Source organism: Quercus lobata, chromosome 2 (genome assembly GCF_001633185.2).
Source record: "Quercus lobata isolate SW786 chromosome 2, ValleyOak3.0 Primary Assembly, whole genome shotgun sequence".
NCBI classification, from domain to species: Eukaryota; Viridiplantae; Streptophyta; class Magnoliopsida; order Fagales; family Fagaceae; genus Quercus; species Quercus lobata.
In genome coordinates this window covers 55,066,166-55,085,459 of record NC_044905.1, presented here as the reverse complement: position 1 = coordinate 55,085,459, position 19,294 = coordinate 55,066,166, and the positions used below count along the sequence as shown (strand labels likewise).

The 19,294-nt window shown below is 36.3% G+C and overlaps 3 protein-coding genes across 3 annotated transcripts; all 3 read right to left on the bottom strand.

Moving 5' to 3' along the window:
- Nucleotides 1-140: 140 nt before the first annotated feature.
- LOC115978195 (protein NTM1-like 9) lies at nt 141-10,688 on the bottom strand. The gene is made up of 6 exons (XM_031100213.1): nt 10,406-10,688; nt 9,839-10,107; nt 1,684-1,818; nt 1,286-1,576; nt 534-988; nt 141-461 (listed from the first exon to the last, which is right to left on the bottom strand). The coding sequence occupies exons 1-5, from the start codon at nt 10,572-10,574 to the stop codon at nt 569-571; spliced, it is 1,284 nt and encodes a 427-aa protein (XP_030956073.1). The 5' UTR covers nt 10,575-10,688; the 3' UTR covers nt 141-461; nt 534-568.
- Nucleotides 10,689-15,594: 4,906 nt separating this feature from the next.
- On the bottom strand, nt 15,595-17,424 carry LOC115966590. Its single transcript, XM_031085799.1, has 2 exons — nt 16,549-17,424; nt 15,595-16,458 (listed from the first exon to the last, which is right to left on the bottom strand). The coding sequence occupies exons 1-2, from the start codon at nt 17,422-17,424 to the stop codon at nt 15,595-15,597; spliced, it is 1,740 nt and encodes a 579-aa protein (XP_030941659.1).
- Nucleotides 17,425-17,840: 416 nt separating this feature from the next.
- Nucleotides 17,841-18,902, bottom strand: LOC115966585. The gene is made up of 3 exons (XM_031085795.1): nt 18,428-18,902; nt 18,174-18,355; nt 17,841-18,128 (listed from the first exon to the last, which is right to left on the bottom strand). Exons 1-3 carry the CDS (start codon nt 18,900-18,902, stop codon nt 17,841-17,843), a joined length of 945 nt encoding a protein of 314 aa, XP_030941655.1.
- Nucleotides 18,903-19,294: the final 392 nt, after the last annotated feature.

The window sequence follows — 19,294 nt, the reverse complement described above, 5'->3', positions numbered from 1 at the left end:
ATACCCAGTAATAAGAAATTCTTCATGTGAAATTGGTGCTGACTTCATAGAAACAAAATTCTTAAAGTCAGTTTCACTTGAAGTATTTCCTTATTCAAAAATAAATAATAAATAAAAGAAGTAGCATTCTCCATGTGAAATTGACTATGATTTTTTTTTTTCTTTTATGAAGCTTGCACCAATTTCCCATATGACACCACTTCCCGAATAAAGACCACAAACAAAAATATACCTATCAGTATATTGACAAAATACACTAAGGAGTGGACTAGATTCATTGCCTAGTAGAGATGTCTCTTGGAAAATGAGATAACCCTTCGGATCACTGCCAGCTGACCCATCTCTTGTTGATTTCAGGATTTATTTTGCCTTGAGCAATTTTCTGCTCTTTGTTAGACTCCGTAAAGGTTATTTCCTTAGGCAGATCAACAGTAATACTGTGTCCTGAAGCACCCTTTGGCCTGCAAAAGAAATTCATATAGAGTCCAAATATAACAGCTAGCATATAAGCAACCTGAAACAAATTTTGCTACCTTCCCATTTAAGAACGTCTCATTAGAGACAGAATCTATTCATGATGTGATGTGCTGCAGCTTGATTCTATCGCCTCTTCTTGGGATGATACTGCTTTAATTGAACTGCTACGCTTCAACTGGAATCTTCTCCGAGCAGCTGTTTGTCCTACGACACGGTGGGATCTTCGGTGATTTTTAGATTTGGGGGCTCTTATCTTGAGAGGAGATTCTAGACTAGATTCGGAACCAACTCTTGAAATGGAACATATGAATTTAGCTACATCTGCCGCTGGACTGACACAGGGAGCATCAAGTCCCAAGAAATCATCATGAAGGAAACCATTTGTTTCTTCTCTGTATTGGCAATGGTTAGAAGAGGAAACAGTTCCACTTTGAACCATAGACATTTGCCTGTATTCTTTAGGAGCAACATGCTCATTAAACAATGTTGAAATTCCCAGAAAGTGGTCACACTGTAACATATAGAAATGAGCGGACAAGTTAATTTTCCAAGTTTCCTAAACAACAAGGTCCAAAAGCAGAAGTTGTGAAAGCCTACAGTGCCAGTAATGCAGAGAGTATAGGTGGTTCACTCATATGGAATGAAAATTTTGAACTCTTTGACGTTTTGCACGAGTCAACCTCCTATTCTTTCTGCATTACTTATTCATATTATTACAATGTTCCTGGTAATATTCTGATATAGAGATTTAAAGTTCATTTGCTATATGAGATTCTCCAATAGCTGTTGGAGAATATATGCTTTTTACCCGTGCTTGGGCTGTGTCAGTGTCCGTGTCACTGAAGTGCAGTATTTCTTCACAGGAGTACTCATCCTGGTCAACAAAAAGTGAATGGACAAACTTTGTTTGATCCTCTTCATGTTCATTATGATCAGACTGAAATTGCACTTCATTATGGCCGTTGGTAAATGTGGAATCCATGAAAGAGGGTTCCTGCTGATTGTATAATGGAAGCTGTGAGGAAGACGCATCATAATTCTGTGGCTGCTGCAGCAGCTGTAGGACTGATTCCAAGTCTACTTCTGTGTGATCATATACCTGAATAAAAAATAGCAAACAAGCGGACATTAGTTCCAAATTTGCTTCTCATGGTCCATATAAAGTAGTTGAGATTGAAAATATTCATTAGACATGCTCCTATTTACCTCTGGATTTGTATCTTCTGGCACTGGATTTTCTAAATCAGAAGCAACATAGCTGCTTTCTTCACCTTCGTTGCAGGTTGTCACTTTAGTTTTCTCATCCATTTTTTTCTTTAAGCGACAGAGGACAAAGTCTCTCTGCACAAGTGAATGAACTGATATTACTTTGTAGTAGTAGATAACAAAAGTTTCAGAAAAAACAAGAACACAAATTTCAAACATCTAAATCAGAAGCATATACCTAAATTCTTCTAATCACATCAATCACAGTCTAGGATGACATAGGTGTCCATCAAGTAGTAGTAATATACTTTCTGTTTAAGAAATGTTAGTTTCTATGGATACAAACAATGAAATTCAGAATCCCTTGTTGTGAACAATAATGATGAACATCTTAGCAAAAAGGCCATGAAGTTTATGGTAATGCACAACAATCATCCAGAACCAAATCTATGAGTGTGATTATAACTTAAAAGTACGTGAGGTGAAAAATAAAATTTCACCAGTTATCTTTATAATGGACTTATATGGTCAAACACCACATTTGGCCTCTGAAGTTTATCCATTTTTATAATCTGGTCTCTAAAGTTTCAAACCTAATAATCAACTAGGTACTTTATTTGACAATGAAATAATGAATTTGAGTGGGGCTTTTATAATCTTATTGTTTTTGTAATGAAATACTACTATATTTTCTAAACTTCTTACAAGTGTCAAAAAAACAAAGACTAGTTTATTTTTTGGGGTCAATTCATATTTTTTGACGGGGTTAAACTCTAATAAAATTTTGATAAATAATAGGTATAAGTTACTTAACACAATTAAATTTTTTCTTAGGGGAAGGGTGTTAGGATATATATGAATCATGTTAGGAACATATGTTAATATAGAATTGGCTAATCCTTTAACAAAACGCACTTTACTTGTAATTGGGTAGATCTATGATGTATTTAATGCTTCAAGGAACAAGGTTTCAAGTTCAAGCGTTAAAGCCATGCAAGTCTGTCCAAGAAACAAGTGAAGAAGTGTTGGATTTTAAAACTCGACAACTAGCATTTATCGAGGTTTAAAAGGCAGTTTAGCCCAATGCTTGACAGCTACTCGATAGATACCCTATCTATTGAGATTTAAGAAAATCAGTTTTTCAAATCTGATTTCATTCCAATCCGTGTATACATGTTTGGGCTTTCTTTTCTCACAACCCTAAACATATATAAGGATTGTGTTAAGAGCCGTCACAGCGGATGCACATCAATGCAAAAGTTTTTCATAAGCATATTGTGAATCAGAGACAATTTGTCCTAATTCATCTTTCTCTTCAAGAAGCTGCTATATTTGTACATCATAGGGTTTTGTAACCAAGGAGTTTCGTGATCTTCATCGTGTTAATGAACTGAAGAATTTTGCAGCCAACATCTTTCTCAAGTTGGTGTGTAAGCCACGTATTGGGATCCGTTTATCAATTGGTTAGTCACTAGTCAATCACGTACTGGGAGCCGTGCATTGAAAGGAGAGATTGTCACTACCGAATAAGTCCAATTGGGTATTGGGGTAAGGGTTCAACTGTAGGTTAGTATAAGGTATTGAGATTCTTTTACTTGTAACTGCTTGTTGTGATAATAGTGGATTTTCAAGAATGGTGACCTTAAAACCACCTGGTGGAGTTTTTGCCGTGTAAGTTTTCCCTATTCGTAAACAAATCATCGTGTCAACTTTATTTTTTACTACATATTAACTTAGTTGGTGATTTATTTGAGCTACCACACGTATTGCATGTTAATTAACTTAATTAATTCACTTGGTTAATTAATTGGTTAATTTACTTGGCTAATTAATTAGTTAATTTATCACAATAAATCAATACATTCTTGGTCTATCAAGTGTTATCAGAGCAAGCATATTCTGATTAGATTTTAATCTTTGCTATGTGATCCATTGACCCCTGTTTGTCATGGATAGAAGACAGTCTCTTATTATACATTCTTTATTTAATGGCACTAACTATGCATACTAGAAAGTACGCATGAGAGCTTTCTTGTAGTCATTAGATGAAAAAGTGTGGCAAGCTGTGGAGATAGACTGGACTAAGCCAAAGGAAGCGTCGGCCCACTAGGATGATGCTAAGATCAAGGCGGCTAAATTCAACAGCAGGGCATTGAATGCTTTATTTAGTACGGTCACAAATGAGGAGTTCAAAAGATATACTCTACTGAAACTGCAAAAGAAGCATGGACCATCCTTCAAACAACCTATAAAGGAACTAAGGCCATCAAAGATTCAAAGTTTCAAAGGCTTACTACAAGCTTTGAAGAGATTAAGATGGAGGAGGATGAGACTTTTGATGAGTTCTATGCCAAGTTGAAGGACATAGTGAACTTTGCGTTTAATCTTGGAAAAACCATTCCCAAACCCAAGATTGTTAGGAAGGTGTTTAGATCTCTTCTAGAGAAATTCAATGCCAAGATCACTGTTATTGAGGAATCAAAGGACATTGACCAAATTCCTTTGATAGAGCTGGTTGGCAATCTACAGACCTATGAGTTTGGTTTGACAAGGATTGGGAAAGGTAGTAAGGGCAAGAGTATGGCATTGAAGGTTAAAAGCAGTGATACTGATGAGTCTTCAGACGATGAAGATTTTAAGATGAAATCTTATATCACCAGGCAATTCAAAAAGTTTATAAAGAATACCAATGCCAAAGGATTTGACAAAGATCGCAAGCAATCCAGTTCGACTCAATTCAAGAACCAAGACAAAGGAAAGAAGGATGCTAGGGATGAAGGTCAATACACTGTTCCTTCAGGACCAAAGTGCTTTGGGTGTCAAGACTTCGGTCACATGAAACAAGTGTGCTCTACGTATCTCAAGACCATTGGGAAGAGCAAGGCACTTACTGCTACTTTGAGCGACATCGAGTTTGATGATGATTCTGATAATAAGGATGATGGAATCCTAAATGCATTTACTGCCACTGTAAATCCTGCTGAGGAGATTGTAGAAGATGTGGATGAAGAAGAGGACTTGTTGAAGCCTAAATTTGAGAAGATGGATGAATAAGATGACATTCACACAGCCTATGCAAAATTATACAAGGTCTCAGAAAAGTATGAAAAATTGTATAGGTTGGCCACTAAGAAACTCAGTGAAGTGGAGCTTGAACAAGAAGAAATCTCCATGAAGTTTGATAAAGTCAATCAGACCATTAAAGCACTGAGATTTGAGAATAATTTCTTAGCTGAGAAGACCAAGAAGCTTGAGGCAGAGTTGTTTCAAATCAGAGCTCAGTTGGAGAGGACTTCAAGTGCAAAGCTTAAAGAGATGCTTAGTCTTTAGAAATCTGCTTCCGATCGAACTAGTTTAGGGTATGATTTCTCTTCTCCTAGTATTGCTTCTACGTGTACTACTGTTTTTGTTTCTTCTACTAATAATGTTGAATCTGAGAACAATGATATGAAAAATGTGTTAACTAGTGAGAACAAAGACAAGGGTAAATCTATCTTACGAGCACCCCTTAAGCTGGATAAGAAAGAAATAAAAATCCTAGAGCTAAGAAGGGAAATACTCAAAAACCCTAAATAGAAGAAGCAGCATCCCTGTCATTACTGTGGAGCGACTGGACATATTTGACTTAATTGCTATAAGTGGTTAGTCACTCAATAGAGCAATAGTATGATCTCATATGGAAACCAGAATCAGTTTCCATCCTCCTTTGCTCCTCTTGAATCAAAAAGAATCAAATTGTTTTATATATGATTGCAAGCGTGTTTTCTAGGAAATGTGTAAGTTATAGAATGTACCTCAAAGGTGATAATCCCCATCAAGCAGTCATGATTGTATGTGAGTTAAAGTGATTTTCTCATATCTCAAATCGTCATAATATATAGACACTTATACAATCTTGTGATGTTTTTCATACACCACACACAATACTCTTTACTACTCTTGATATATGTGCATGTACAATATAATTTGGTCATCACAAGGGATACATGTGTTAATATATGCTCACTAAATTGTCTTGACTTATTTTTGAAATATAAAATTGGTTAAACTTGTTGTGTGTGTGTGTGTGGATCTAAATTCGTGACATTTTTCTTAATGAGAGATGTTTTTGAGAGCTTAAAATGTTGTTTGGATCTTTGATTGAGTAGCATGTTTGATTGCATTCATGTCTGTGTTTTTCTCTTCTTTGAAAAACTGTTTTTAAGGCTTCTCGATAGCTCCTTCTGACAATTTTAATTCTCGATAGCTCTCGACACCTCTCGATCCATCGAGAAACTGGGATTTTTATATAAAGAGTCAGCGCAATTTCCATTTCATTTTTCTTGATCTCTCTTGATCCTTTCTAACTTCTCACCTTCCCAAACACTTTTCTCTCACTCCAAACCTCATTCCCAAGTGTTTTTTGGCCTAAATCAAGCTTTTCTTCATTGGTAAGGGTCCTTAATCCTTAATTCTTCATGCATTTCATGCATTAGACCTAGGTTTTTGGGTTTTTAAAGAATTTTTGGGGTTTTTCAAAATTGATGAAGTTTTTTGTGAAATTTTTGGGATGGGTTTTGTGTAAACGATCCTAAATGTTCATGCATTGCATCACATTTGCATTTTTAACAATGTTCATGCATTTTAGATATGTGATTACTATGTTAAAATGTTGTGTGTTGATAGGACTGGATTGGGCTGAACCCATAATGTTTTTTCTATTGCATGTCACATGTTCATGCCTTTTTCATGCATACGTACCAATTTTGTTTCTATCATATTGATATTAAATTGTTTGGTACTTTTCTGCGTATCTCTCTCTCTCTCTCTCTCTCTCTCTCTCTCTCTCTCTCGATTAGTTACTCTCTCGCGATTAGTTACTCTATGGCACCTAAACAAAAATCTATTTCGTCCCGAAACTCTCTTTGTTCTGGGGCATCTTCTTCTTCTTCCCCTTCTGATTCTACTCTATCTCACGTTCGGTTCCATGATGATAAAGCCCGTAAGGACTTTTTAGAGAATTTTTCACGACGAGGCATTCATTCGAAACACCAAGTCATTCTATCAGACTTTTCCAATACTGACCTTCCCACTATCATCTATAATAGGGGTTAGGAGTAATTATGTGGCATCCTTGTCACTTGTCCATCTGTAATCATACAGGAGTTTTACTCCAATATACACGAATTCGATTATACAGTACCTCATTTTATCACTTGCATTCGAGGTACGCGCATTGTAGTCACTCTAGATCTTATATCTGAGATGCTACATGTTCCGAGGGTAGAGTTTATTGACTACCCCGATTGTGAGCGTCTGAGAACTGTGTCCAAAGACGAGCTCTCGTCTCGCTTTTGTGAGACACCCTCATCTTGGGGTGACCGTCAAAACACCCCTTGCTTAGGCTTTGCAAAAGGTCTGAGATTCCTTAACATGGTGATGACATTCATTCTCCATCCTTTGTCTCACTGTAACTCTATCACAGAGCCTCGTGCTCAATTTTTGTTGTCTCTCCTTGATGGACTCTCTATAGACTTTCTTTTTCACTTCATTCTTTCCCTCATAGATGTCTATAGGGATACAACAACTCATGATAAGCTAATTTCTCCTTCGGCTATCACCCAGATTCTCTGCCACTTTTCTGTCTCCTATCCAGAGTTCACACATTTCTCTCCTATGCCATAGATGCTGCGACTGTTAGATGAAGCGAGGCCCAGGTTCGACCGAAGCGGCCACAGACAGAGGCAGTGACTTCTCCAGCTTCTTCTACTCCTTCCACATCCGCTCCTTTTTCATCGACAGGTGGTATGACCCTCGAGGTGGTCATAACGCAACTGTAGTGCATGGATGCTCGCCTTGACACACTCAGTGATGAGTTGTGTCAGGTGAACACCCGTGTCGGTCGTATTACTCGACGACAAGCTCGCCTTGGTTGCTTTGTAGAGTCTCCCTCTCCTTCTCTAGAGGCATCTGAGGATGAGGATGATGATGGTGACTGCGACGACGACGATGATGAGGATGCTAGCTCTTCTAGTGATGATGACATGATTGCTTGATTTACTTACCCTTTGTCATTCGTAACAAAAAGGGGAAGTAGTTTTGAGATGAGAGTAGTAATGTATTTAGGGGAGAGTTAAAATAGAACATTTTTGTGATAAGGGGAAAGGATGTAGTGAAGACTTATGTATTTTTCTTTTCTTTTCTTCTTTTATAGATACATTGTTCTTATTTTGTGATAGCAAACTTTGTACTTATGATATATATATATATATATATGATGAGGTTGTTATCATAGTTCTTTCACCTATCTCTACGTGTGTTGTTTCTTTTTTCTCTTTATGCACATACTTCTTATATATCGTATACAATCTTTTATTTCTGTTTCACACTACGATGTCGTGATGAGTTTTGTTTAAAGTGTTTCAGAAATACAGGTTGTCAAAATCTTTCTTACCAAGAACTCTCTTCTTGCAAAGTTTTTCAAGAGTTTGTATTAGGATAGATTTTATTGTATTCAACAAATGAATATGAGTTGAGCGATTTATGACTTCTCTCATATGTTCATTTGTTTGTTGTGGTTTTGTCACAGATTGCCAAAGGGGGAGATTGTTAGGACATATGTGAACATGTTAGGAACATATGTCAATATAAAATTGGCTAATCATTTGATAAAATGCAATTTACTTGTAATTGGGTAGATCTAGGATGTGTTTAATGCTTCAAGGAACAAGGTTTTAAGTTTAAGTGTTAAAACCATGCAAGTCTGTCCAAGAAACAAGTGAAGAAGTGCTAGATTTTAAAACTCGACAAATAGCATCTATTGAGGTTTAAAAGGCAGTTTAGCTCGATACACGACAGCTGCTCGATAGATATCCTATCAATCGAGATTTAAGAAAATCAGTTTTTCATATTTAATTTCACTCAAATCTGTGTATACATGTTTGGGCTTTCTTTTCTCACAACCCTAAACATATATAAGAATTGTTTTAAGGGTCGTCACAGCGGATGCACATCAATGCAAAAGTTTTTCATAAGCATATTGTGAACCAGAGGACAATTTGTCCTAATTCATCTTTCTCTTCAAGAAGCTGCTGTATTTGTACACCATAGGGTTTTGGAACAAAAGAGTTTCGTAATTTTTATCGTATTGATGAACTGAAGAACTTTGCAGCCTACATCTTTTTCAATTTGGTGTGTAAGCCGTGTACTTGGATCTACGCATTGATTGGTTAATCACGTACTGGGAATCATGCATTGAAAGGAGTGATTGTTACTACAAAACAAGTCCAACTGAGTATTGAGGTAAAGGTTCAACTGTAAGTTGGTATAAAGTACTAGGATTCCTTTACTTGTAACCGTTTGTTGTGATAATAGTGGATACTCAGGAGTGGTGACCTTAAAATCACCCGATAAAGTTTTTGCCGTGTAGTTTTTTCCCATTTGTAAACAAATCACCACGTCAACTTTTTTTTTTCGCTGCATATTAACTTAGTTGGTGATTTGTTTTGCTACCACGTGTATTGCATGTTAATTAACTTAATTAATTCACTTGGCTAATTAATTGGTTAATTTATCATAAGGGGTCAATACATTCTTGGCGTATCAAAAAGGATTAGCCCCTTAATCCCAACATAGTTTCATCCCAACCAGCTGCTCACTTTTTATCCATTTGTGCAGCTCACTTATATTTTTTAAGACAACTTTTTTCCCCCTTTTTTATCATAAACATGCTCTGTAGTGTAAGGGACAAATTGAAACATTTTACATTTTTTATAGAATAGTATAACAATCGAATGGGAAAATTGGGCAAACTTTATGGACCAATTATGGTTTTGACCCACTTATAATAGAACCCATCAACTCGCAACAAGAGAACTCTGTTACCAATTATCTTAAATTTTACATTTTTTATAGAATAGTATAACAATCGAATGGGAAAATTGGGCAAACTTTATGGACCAATTATGGTTTTGACCCACTTATAATAGAACCCATCAACTCGCAACAAGAGAACTCTGTTACCAATTATCTTAAATACATAGTAATCTTCTAATTGCACACACAGTAAAACATGTAAAACGAGGAAAGTGCCTATCATAATTCCAATAAAATGAATAATTTAACATCATGTTCATGTGTGTACCAAATTAAGAGCATTAACATGAACACCACCAACCTGGCGAGGAAGAGTTACTATTGATTGGTACTCGTGCATAACCCAGTTGGTCCTGACCCCATCACGAACACGACCTCTATGGAACACTAGAGTCTTCTTTGTACCAATCACATCGTCGGTGCCTTTAGCTTTGATCTTCCTATCTTTACCTGTGACTTTCCAGTACCCGGATTTGGTAGCCCTGTTCGTTCTGTTACTGTTGGAGCTCTTGTAATCCCGGGGACTAAAGAAGAACCATTCTTGATCATCTGACTTGATCACTGAGAACTCTGCACAACCATGAAACAAGCAAGACCCTTCATTACAAAAAGACCCTTTTTTTCTTTTTCTTTTTTTCTTTTTTTTTCTCAAAGTCTCTGTTGGAAACACTTCATGCAAAAACTCTCAACTTCAATGAATGGTTACTAAGAATTGAATATAATAAAGTATGAAAACTAACTATTGATCTTGGACAAGGGCAAAATAGATTGCAAACCAATTAATTCTTGGAATTGAAGAGAAAACTGTTTTAAAAAATTAAAATTAAACTTTTGGCACTTTGGGTCAGTAAGATAATGCAGTACATACTAGGTAAATCCGAAGGCTCCCACTTGCACACATTAACTTCAGGGATGACATGGAATTGGGAGTCATTGCCTTCCACTTTGAGCCTGAGATAGTGACCCACGAGTTCTTCATCGGTTGGGCGGAATCTGAATCCCACTGGCATCGATTCCATTCCTTTAATGCTTGTCATTTTTCAATAACTTCAACTTTCATTAATAAGAAGAGAAAAATATAAAAACAAACACAGATTTTAATAAGAGGAAGAAGAGATTTAGGACTGAGCTAGGAGCGAGAGCCATCAATAATGTCCTAGAATTGTTCGTATATGTGTGTGTATATATATATATATATATATATATATTGCATTTGACTTGAAACTTTTCCTACAAGTCTTCTGCTCAGCTTAGTATACAAGTTACCCTGCGCTCTGACAAAGAAAGAGAGAGATTGACACGTCGTCCAGGTTTTTTTTTTTGTTTTTTTTGTTTTGCTGAAACGTAGTCAAGTATTATACCTATAAAGGTAAATTTTGCTAAATAATATATTTTTAATATTTATTATTTAATTCACACTACTTTGAAATTATTTGAAAATCAAAATCTAGCGTATTTCTTAAAATCATTATACACTTCCAGAAATGCAAAAAATTATTTAATTAATTAAAAAAAGATTTTCATCACCAAAAATCTATTTTATTTATTTTACATTAGTTTATTATTGTAAAACATTATTCATCATACATCTCATACTCTATTACCTTGCTGTTTAATTTTTTTTTTCTTTTACGGTACTATTTTAATAATACATTCAACTTCTCATACATAAGGTCCATTTGAATAGAACTTATTTTGCTGAAACTGAAACTAAAAACACTGTAGCAAAATAATTTTTAAATGTGTGAATAGTGCTGTGGGGCTCATTTTTAATAAAAAAATTGTTGAAAAGTGAAGTTTATGGGTCCCATACACTGTTCACGGGACCCACGGGACTGATAAAAGAGGCTGAAAAGTCAACAATATAGGGCTACTGTTCATGAACAGTAGCCGCTTGTCCCCCTAAACACATGCGCAGCAGAAGAGAAAAAAGAAAAAAAGAAAAAAAAAAAAAGAGAAGAAACGTAAATGCAAAACGCAACAGTCGAATCCAAACACATACTTAATTCTTTTAGTAAGATTAAAAATAAATCGGGGTGGAATAAAATATTAATATTTAATTAAGATATAGATATTACAACAATAAACATCTATGATGTTAGCAAAATGCAAAAAATTAGCACTAGGTGGTTTTTTTTTTTTTTTAATTTTTTTAAAAAGCAATTGGTGCTACAATGAAATGTAAAATAACTAAAAACAAGTTTTAGAGCATTGAATGGAAATGCACTAAAATCCTATTTTCAAAACTTGAATTAAAAAAGCTGCTAGATACCTGAATATTATCAACATAATATCAATTTAAATAATTTTTATTAAAACAATATTAAATTTTGCCAAAATATGAATATTGGAATAAAAATATCCAATAAATTAGGTTCTATAAAAATTGAAACACATAAAATTATATTGGCCAATGAAACACAAATAATATTATCTTTTTAAGGACAATTAATTTAATGCAATTATATGTTTAAATTTTTTTGAAGAACCTAGGGCATGTTTGGTAGACTATAATAAGCGCTGTAATATAATAGTTATTCATATGATTTAATTATTCTTTAGTTTGGTTATGTTTTTATTACAAGGAATAATAATTCCTTATGAATAGCTATTCTTCAGAATGAGGAATAATTATTCCTCTTTAAAAGGTTGTATTAGCAATTCCTTAATAAGTGCAATAATTTCAAAACTTAATATATTTCCAATTAAACAAACTTTCTATATACATCTAACAATTATAAAAATAAAAAATCATAAAAATAACACATATCTCTCTTAAATTTAAAAATAACAATTTTTAAAGAGATATAATTATATGAGTAAGATATTTCCTAAAATAAATGTTAAGTTTCATTCCAATGTAATAACTCACAACCAAACTAATGAATAGGTCTAATTATTACATTACAACACACTATATTATAAGTAATAAAGATTACAATTCATGTTGTAATCTCCATTCAGTGTATCAAACATACCCCTCATGTACTATAACAAGTGATTTGATAAAATATTGTTCACATATGAGCTTTTATTAATCATTTTATGGCAGGTATGAAATTAATTATGGGCTAAGGAGCGAGAATTAATTCCCCAAATCGATTGTTAAAATTGGTCTATATTTTGCACTTTTTAAACCAAAATTGTGGAAATTTTTGCTGTTATTTCCGCAAATAATAAGTTATTCAAAATTAAAAATAAATAAAATCATACTTAAAATGAATTACGTTACAAAAAGATTAGGTAGATTAATTATATTATTAATTGAAAATTAGATATTAGTCAAATCTAAATAAATAAACTTAATTAATAATTTTCATTTTTGGGGAGAGAGAAATAATTTTGCATTTTAAAAGAAAAGAGGAATGATTTTTTAAATGTAAAACTTTATAATAGTATATTTTAAATAAAAAAAAAAGACCCCCTTTGGAATTGTTCTCTTTAATCAACAATATCAAGCCACCCTTGACATCATGCACTCAAAGATTTATTTGATGTAATCTCTTTTTAATTGTATTCTAGTTCCCCCCCCCCCCCCCCGTTTTTTTTTAATGAAGAATTATATTCAAGTTAAGTTTAACAAAGCTGCCCTTGTACTTGCAAAACTTGGCAAACAATGGAGAGGAGGAGGGAAATGGGTGTTCTTTTCTCAATTTGTATATTGCACTCGATGTAAGGAGAATTTTTTTTTTTTTTAAATACAATAGAACTTCAATATATGACGTTGTTCCATAATAAATCAATTATTGCTTTTATTATCTGGCTAAGACACTAATTAGTTTTTACTATAGACTTTATTATATTTCTTATTCGATCACAAGAGACATTATTAGTTTTTTTTATTTTTTTTTGAGAAAGAACTTGAGTACTTTTATTAATGTAAATGAGTTACATCCGAATGTAAAACGACACAATATGAGAAGGTACATCTTCCATCCATACTTGAAAATCTGGTATGCTTATAGCATGTCTCGCCAGATTATTAGCTACACTATTGTCGTTTCTCTTTACATGAGAATACAACACTCTTTGAAAATGACTTGAGTAAATTTTCGCATCCTCCACCAGTAGACCCAATGGGCATAGGTTCTGTTCTTGAGATTTCAAAGCTTGAATCAAACGTAATGCATCACCTTCGAGAATGACATTTTGGAACCCCAACTTGTGTGCAAATGACAAAGCTTTCCGAGCAGCCAACGCTTCTGTCACCTCAGCTTTATACGCCTGAAAATTCTTCTCTGAACAAGAAGCTAATACAGCACCATAGCTATCCCTTATTACAACACCAACACCAGACCTATTTGCATCATCAAAGACCGCTCCATCAAAGTTAACTTTCACGAAACCAGCTTGCGGTGCTCTCCACCTGTTTCCTCCATTTCTGTTACTCCTTACCTGTGTACCTGATGCTTCTATGTTGGCTTTGTATTGCGCCAACAATTCAGCTGCTTGTTCAGCAACATGGTGCAATGGACAAGCTTGCAAATTGAGCCTCACCTTGTTCCTTTGATTCCAAACAGTCCAGGCCGTGTAAGCTAGCAACTCCAAAGACTTCCCTTCCTTTATCATCCATAACAGCAGCTCTCTTACACATGTGAACTCAATTTCACACCTAAACCCACATTTTTCCTGATCAGCCCACACTACATCCAGCTCCGGACATGACCACAAAGCGTGCACCGAGTCCTCCACTGCCAGTTTACACCTCTCACAGATTGGTTCCTCTAAAATTTTCCTACGCATCAAAGCTTGTTTGGTTGGAAGTACATTACGGCAAGCCCTCCAAAGAAAATTTTTTATCTTTGGAGGAGCTTGCATCTGCCATACTTCCTTCCAAACTCGCTTATGACAGATAGGAGGAGTTTGAGAATTTAATTGCAGCTCCTCTTCTTCTTTAAGGAACCTATATCCGGACTTACAAGTGTAATTTCCTGAGGTCGAGTAAGGCTAGTACAAAGTGTCCTCTGTCACATGTTGACTTAGGGGGATTTTCTTGATCAACTTAGCATCCTCTTCCACAAATAATCCATCCACCATCTCTTCATTCCATCTTCTTGTGCTTGGGTCAATAAGTGAATCTACGGTATAATTTTCAAAACTTTCCAATGGGCAAGTAGGCAAAAACATTGGGTGTTTTCTTGGCAGCCAACGTTGCTGCCAAATGTTTATTTTTTCTCCATTTCCTACCCTCCATAATGCCCCCCTTTGAATGATGTCTCGTCCTCTAAGGATACTCTTCCAAGCATAAGACCCCATCCTTGAATCGGCAGCCTCCATAAGCGATGGATTTGGGAAGAAACGAGCTTTAAATACTTTGTAGAAGAGTGAGGATTTATTATTCAATAGCCGTCATGCTTGCTTTTCTAAGAGGGAATCATTGAACATAGCAAGATCTCGAAAGCCCATACCTCCAATAGTCTTAGATTTTGTCATCTCTTCCCATTTAATCCAATGGATTTTTCTACGGTCGCCCCTTTGGCCACACCAAAATCTTTTGATTAGAGCCTCAATTTCATTGCACAAACTCACCAGCAATTTGAAATATCCCATAGTGTAAGTGGGGATGGCTTGTATGACCGCCTTTATAAGCACTTCCCTTCCGGCTTGTGAAAGTAATTTTGCTTCCCACCCTTGAAGTTTCCGCCAAACCTTCTCCTTAATGTAGCTAAAACTTTCTTTTTTTCCTTTCCCAACCAAGGAGGGCAGCCCAAGGTATTTTTCATAATGCAAGATTTCTGGTACACCTAAAGCTGCCTTAATTCCATGCTTCACTCTCTCCGGAGTAGACTTGTTAAAGAACAAGGAGGTTTTACTCTTATTCATTTTTTGACCCGAGGCTTCTTCATACTCTTTTAGTATCTCCAAGACATTGTTGCACTCCTCCATTGTTGCCCTGCAAAAAATAAGACTATCATCTACAAAAAGCAGATGCGTTAGTTTTGGGTCCCTTCGACAAAGGGAGTAGCCATGGATATCACCATGTAGGTCCACCTTTTTAATTAAGCCATTCAGCCCCTCCGTACAAAGAAGGAATAGAAAGGGGGAAAGTGGATCTCCCTACCTAATCTCCCTTGTAGGAAAAATCATCCCACAGGGTTCTCCATTTACCAAAACAGAATATGATACTATTTTCACACAACCCATAACCAAATTTATCCACCTCTCCCTAAAACCCATTTTCCTCATTATCCCCTCCAAGTAATACCACTTCACCCGATCATACGCTTTATTCATATCCAGTTTCAGTGCCATATAACCATAATTACCCCCCTTGTAATTTTGTAGACTATGCAAGGTCTCGAAGGCCACCAAAATATTATCAGAAATTAATCTACCCTTAGTGAAGGCTGATTGGTGTTCTGTGATAATGGATGGAAGTAATTTTTTGAGGCGATTTGCAAGAATTTTAGAATAAATTTTGTAAAGGACATTACAAAGGTTAATAAGGCGAAATTGGTGTGCATATTCAAGGGAGTTTATTGTTGGAATAAGTGTGATAAAAGTACGGTTTAGGGGAGTAGGTATAGTACCTGATTTCAACCATGACAAGATGGCTGAGGTGACATCATGATTTACCGTGCTCCAAAAATGTTGATAAAAGAGCGGAGGCATGCCATCTGGTCCAGGAGCCTTGAGGACCGCCATTTGTTGGAGGGCAGTAGCTACTTCACTTGCTTCAAACTCTCTACATAGACTTTCATTCATCTCCTCATCTATCACTGTAAGCACACAATCTAAGATGCCTGTGGAGACCCTCCCATCTGTTGAGGTAAATAGAGACTTGGAATAGTTCACCATTACTTCCCCAATATCCTCCTGTCTAGTTCTCCATACACCTCCCTCATCTTTAATACCTTCCATTGAGTTCTTCCTATATCTCTTTGAGGCATAGCTATGGAAATACTTTGTATTTTTATCCCCCTAATTTGCCCATAGAATTCGTGATCGTTGAGCCCACATCAAAGCTTCCCTATCCTACAACACCTCAATTTCTTTTTTAATTTGTCTCACCTTAAAATTATTCCCACTAACCATGGCTACATTCTCTTCTCTAGCTAGGTCCTTTTTCAACCGGTTCAATTCCAATCTCACATTCCCAAAAACAGTTTTCTCCCATTGCCCCAATTCCTTTCCACACTTCTCCACTTTTCTTTGTATATCACCCTCACAACCGACTTCATACCCACTGCCCCAAGCCGAAACTACCACCTCCTCACAACTGGAATTTGAGAGCCACATTTGTTCGAACCGGAAATTTTTTTTCCGAGTAGGTGGGTGCAGGCCAGATAGTGATAAAAGAATTGGAACATGATCCAAAGAGTTACATGACAAATGGTACACCCTTGAACCTCCAAACTTCATGAACCAACTATTATTTACCAAACACCTATCAAGTCTCTCCCAAATTGAAACCCCATTTTCGAAGTGCTTGCTCCAAGTGAATTTAGAGCCCTCAAATCCCAAATCCATGAACCCACACTCATCAATCACCTCCCTAAATTGTTGCATTTGATTATAAGGCCTTCTTGCACCCCCAAGCTTCTCCTCTTGTCTGATAATTTCATTAAAATCCCCATAACAAAGCCATGGTTTTTCAGGTCTTGAGTTTAAAGCCCTAAGTTTTGCCCAAGCTTCATGACGTCTTGTTGTATCCGGTTCACCATAAAAACCCGTTAATCTCCACTCATTCTCCGTATTTTTATCAATCACCGCATCAATATAGTACCTATCCAAATCTTCCACCTTTAGATTGATCGAAGCTTTCCAATACAGAACTAATCCTCCACCTCTTCCCACTCTTGGTACCACCCATCTATGATCAAAACCAATACTTCTTTGCACAAACTCTAGCCTAGCATCATCTGTAAGCGTCTCGGCTAAAAACATTACAGTGGGATCTTTTGCCCGTATGATTTCCACGAGCTCCCTCCCTGTACGCAGATTCCCAAGCCCATGACAGTTCCAAGCTAAACAACTCACTGCTGTTGGCGGGGCTGAACATCAACTCCCACCATTACAAAAGTTTTGTTTTCTCCACTAAGGGCTTTTTGGAATCGCTTTGCTGAAACCTCAGTGTGATCTGCCTCTGTTCTAGCCATTCTTTTCCTCCCTTGTAGCTGAAAACTTGCTGCCATGTTGCCCTTAGGCTTTTTCCTTTCTCTGCGTGTCCATGTAGAAGAAGCACGTGATTTGTTAAGTGTTGGATTCTCACTTAAGTTGTCACGTGCACTTAAGTTCTCACATGCACTAGGGCTTCTTGTCAAACTTCTATCCGATCCAAGCATATTAGCCACCCCAAACTCCTAAGCCAGACTTAGCTCCTCATTACTTCCCTCACCAGCAATTTTGGTTTCCTTAGGAGTCTTCAAATCCTCAATAATTATTTCCATAATTCCATTTTGATTGACCAGATCTTCCATATAAATCCCATCCCCTTCATTACGCCTTAATGATCCAATTATTTCCTCGTCTTCAAAGCTGATATTAATGCTAGCTATTACTCCATGTGGCTGCTCCGGTACACTTTCTCCACTAGAATCAGAGGTCTGGCCTGAATCAATGTCTTCCGGTGTACCTGAACTCCTCTTCTTCTATTCGACATAGAACCCAGGGACTAATATTGCACTTCGTCTTGCAGCAACAAATGGTGGAGCTCTCAAAAATGGACCAAATTCACGTTGCTCAGGAGTAAGAGTACCTTCATTGTCAATCCACAACTCACAGTCTTTGTCATCATGAGTTAGTTGTCCACACCAGTAGCACATATTTGGCAACCTTTCATATTTGAACGATATCCACACCTGCTTACCTCCTTCACCTACAGAAATCAGTCTACCACAACATAATGGTAATGACAGATCAATGGAGGCCTGGATTCAAATAAAATGACCACCATCAAATATTTTTGGATCCGTCGGCATGAAAACATCCCCCAAAACACTACAAATTTTCTTCGCAGCCTCTAATGTCATAAATTTCATTGGAATTCCATGCATTTGAACCCATAGTTTCGTCTTCTCAAACCTTAAATCTTGAAGCGAGGACTCATTATCATATTGACTCATTGCCACCAGGTGTTTATCGAAAGTCCATGGTTCTCCCTCTAAGATTCTCTCCACATCCTCCCTATTATCAAATGTGAAAAGAATTTTATGATCTCCAAAACTCTGGATCTTGAAACCGTTCTTGGCTCTCCATAGCGGGTTAAACGTCTTCGCTATGACCTCCATGTTAATGGCTCGCTTTGTCAAAAACTTTGTAGTAATGGAAAACTTCTCCTTACTATCATCATCAATCAAGCAACACCCTGGTCCCTCTCTATCTGACAACTTAAGCCGACTCCATGACTGAGCCAATTCGTCCATCCTCACACTCACTCAAATAGTTTCCCACAGCCCCAAAAGGAACCCAACAAGCCTAGAAGCAACAGTGTTACTCCCAGGATACTCAACACCTTTGTCGAAGGGACACACAAATTCTACTGTGAAAGAAGAGTTAGAGAGAAAATCCAACTTCTCTTCACAGAGAAACCGTTCCATGGTGTTAAAATTAAGAGACATTATTAGTTGAACTAACTAAGCCCATCAACTATTCCATACTTTTAATTTTACTAGTCGTAGACCCGCGCGTTGCGCGTAACAATATTATTGTAGTTATTATTGGTTAATAGTTAGTTTTTCATTTTCTTTCAAGTTAATATATTGACTTTTAAAAAATATTCAATCTAATATATTAATTCAACAACAATAATAATAAT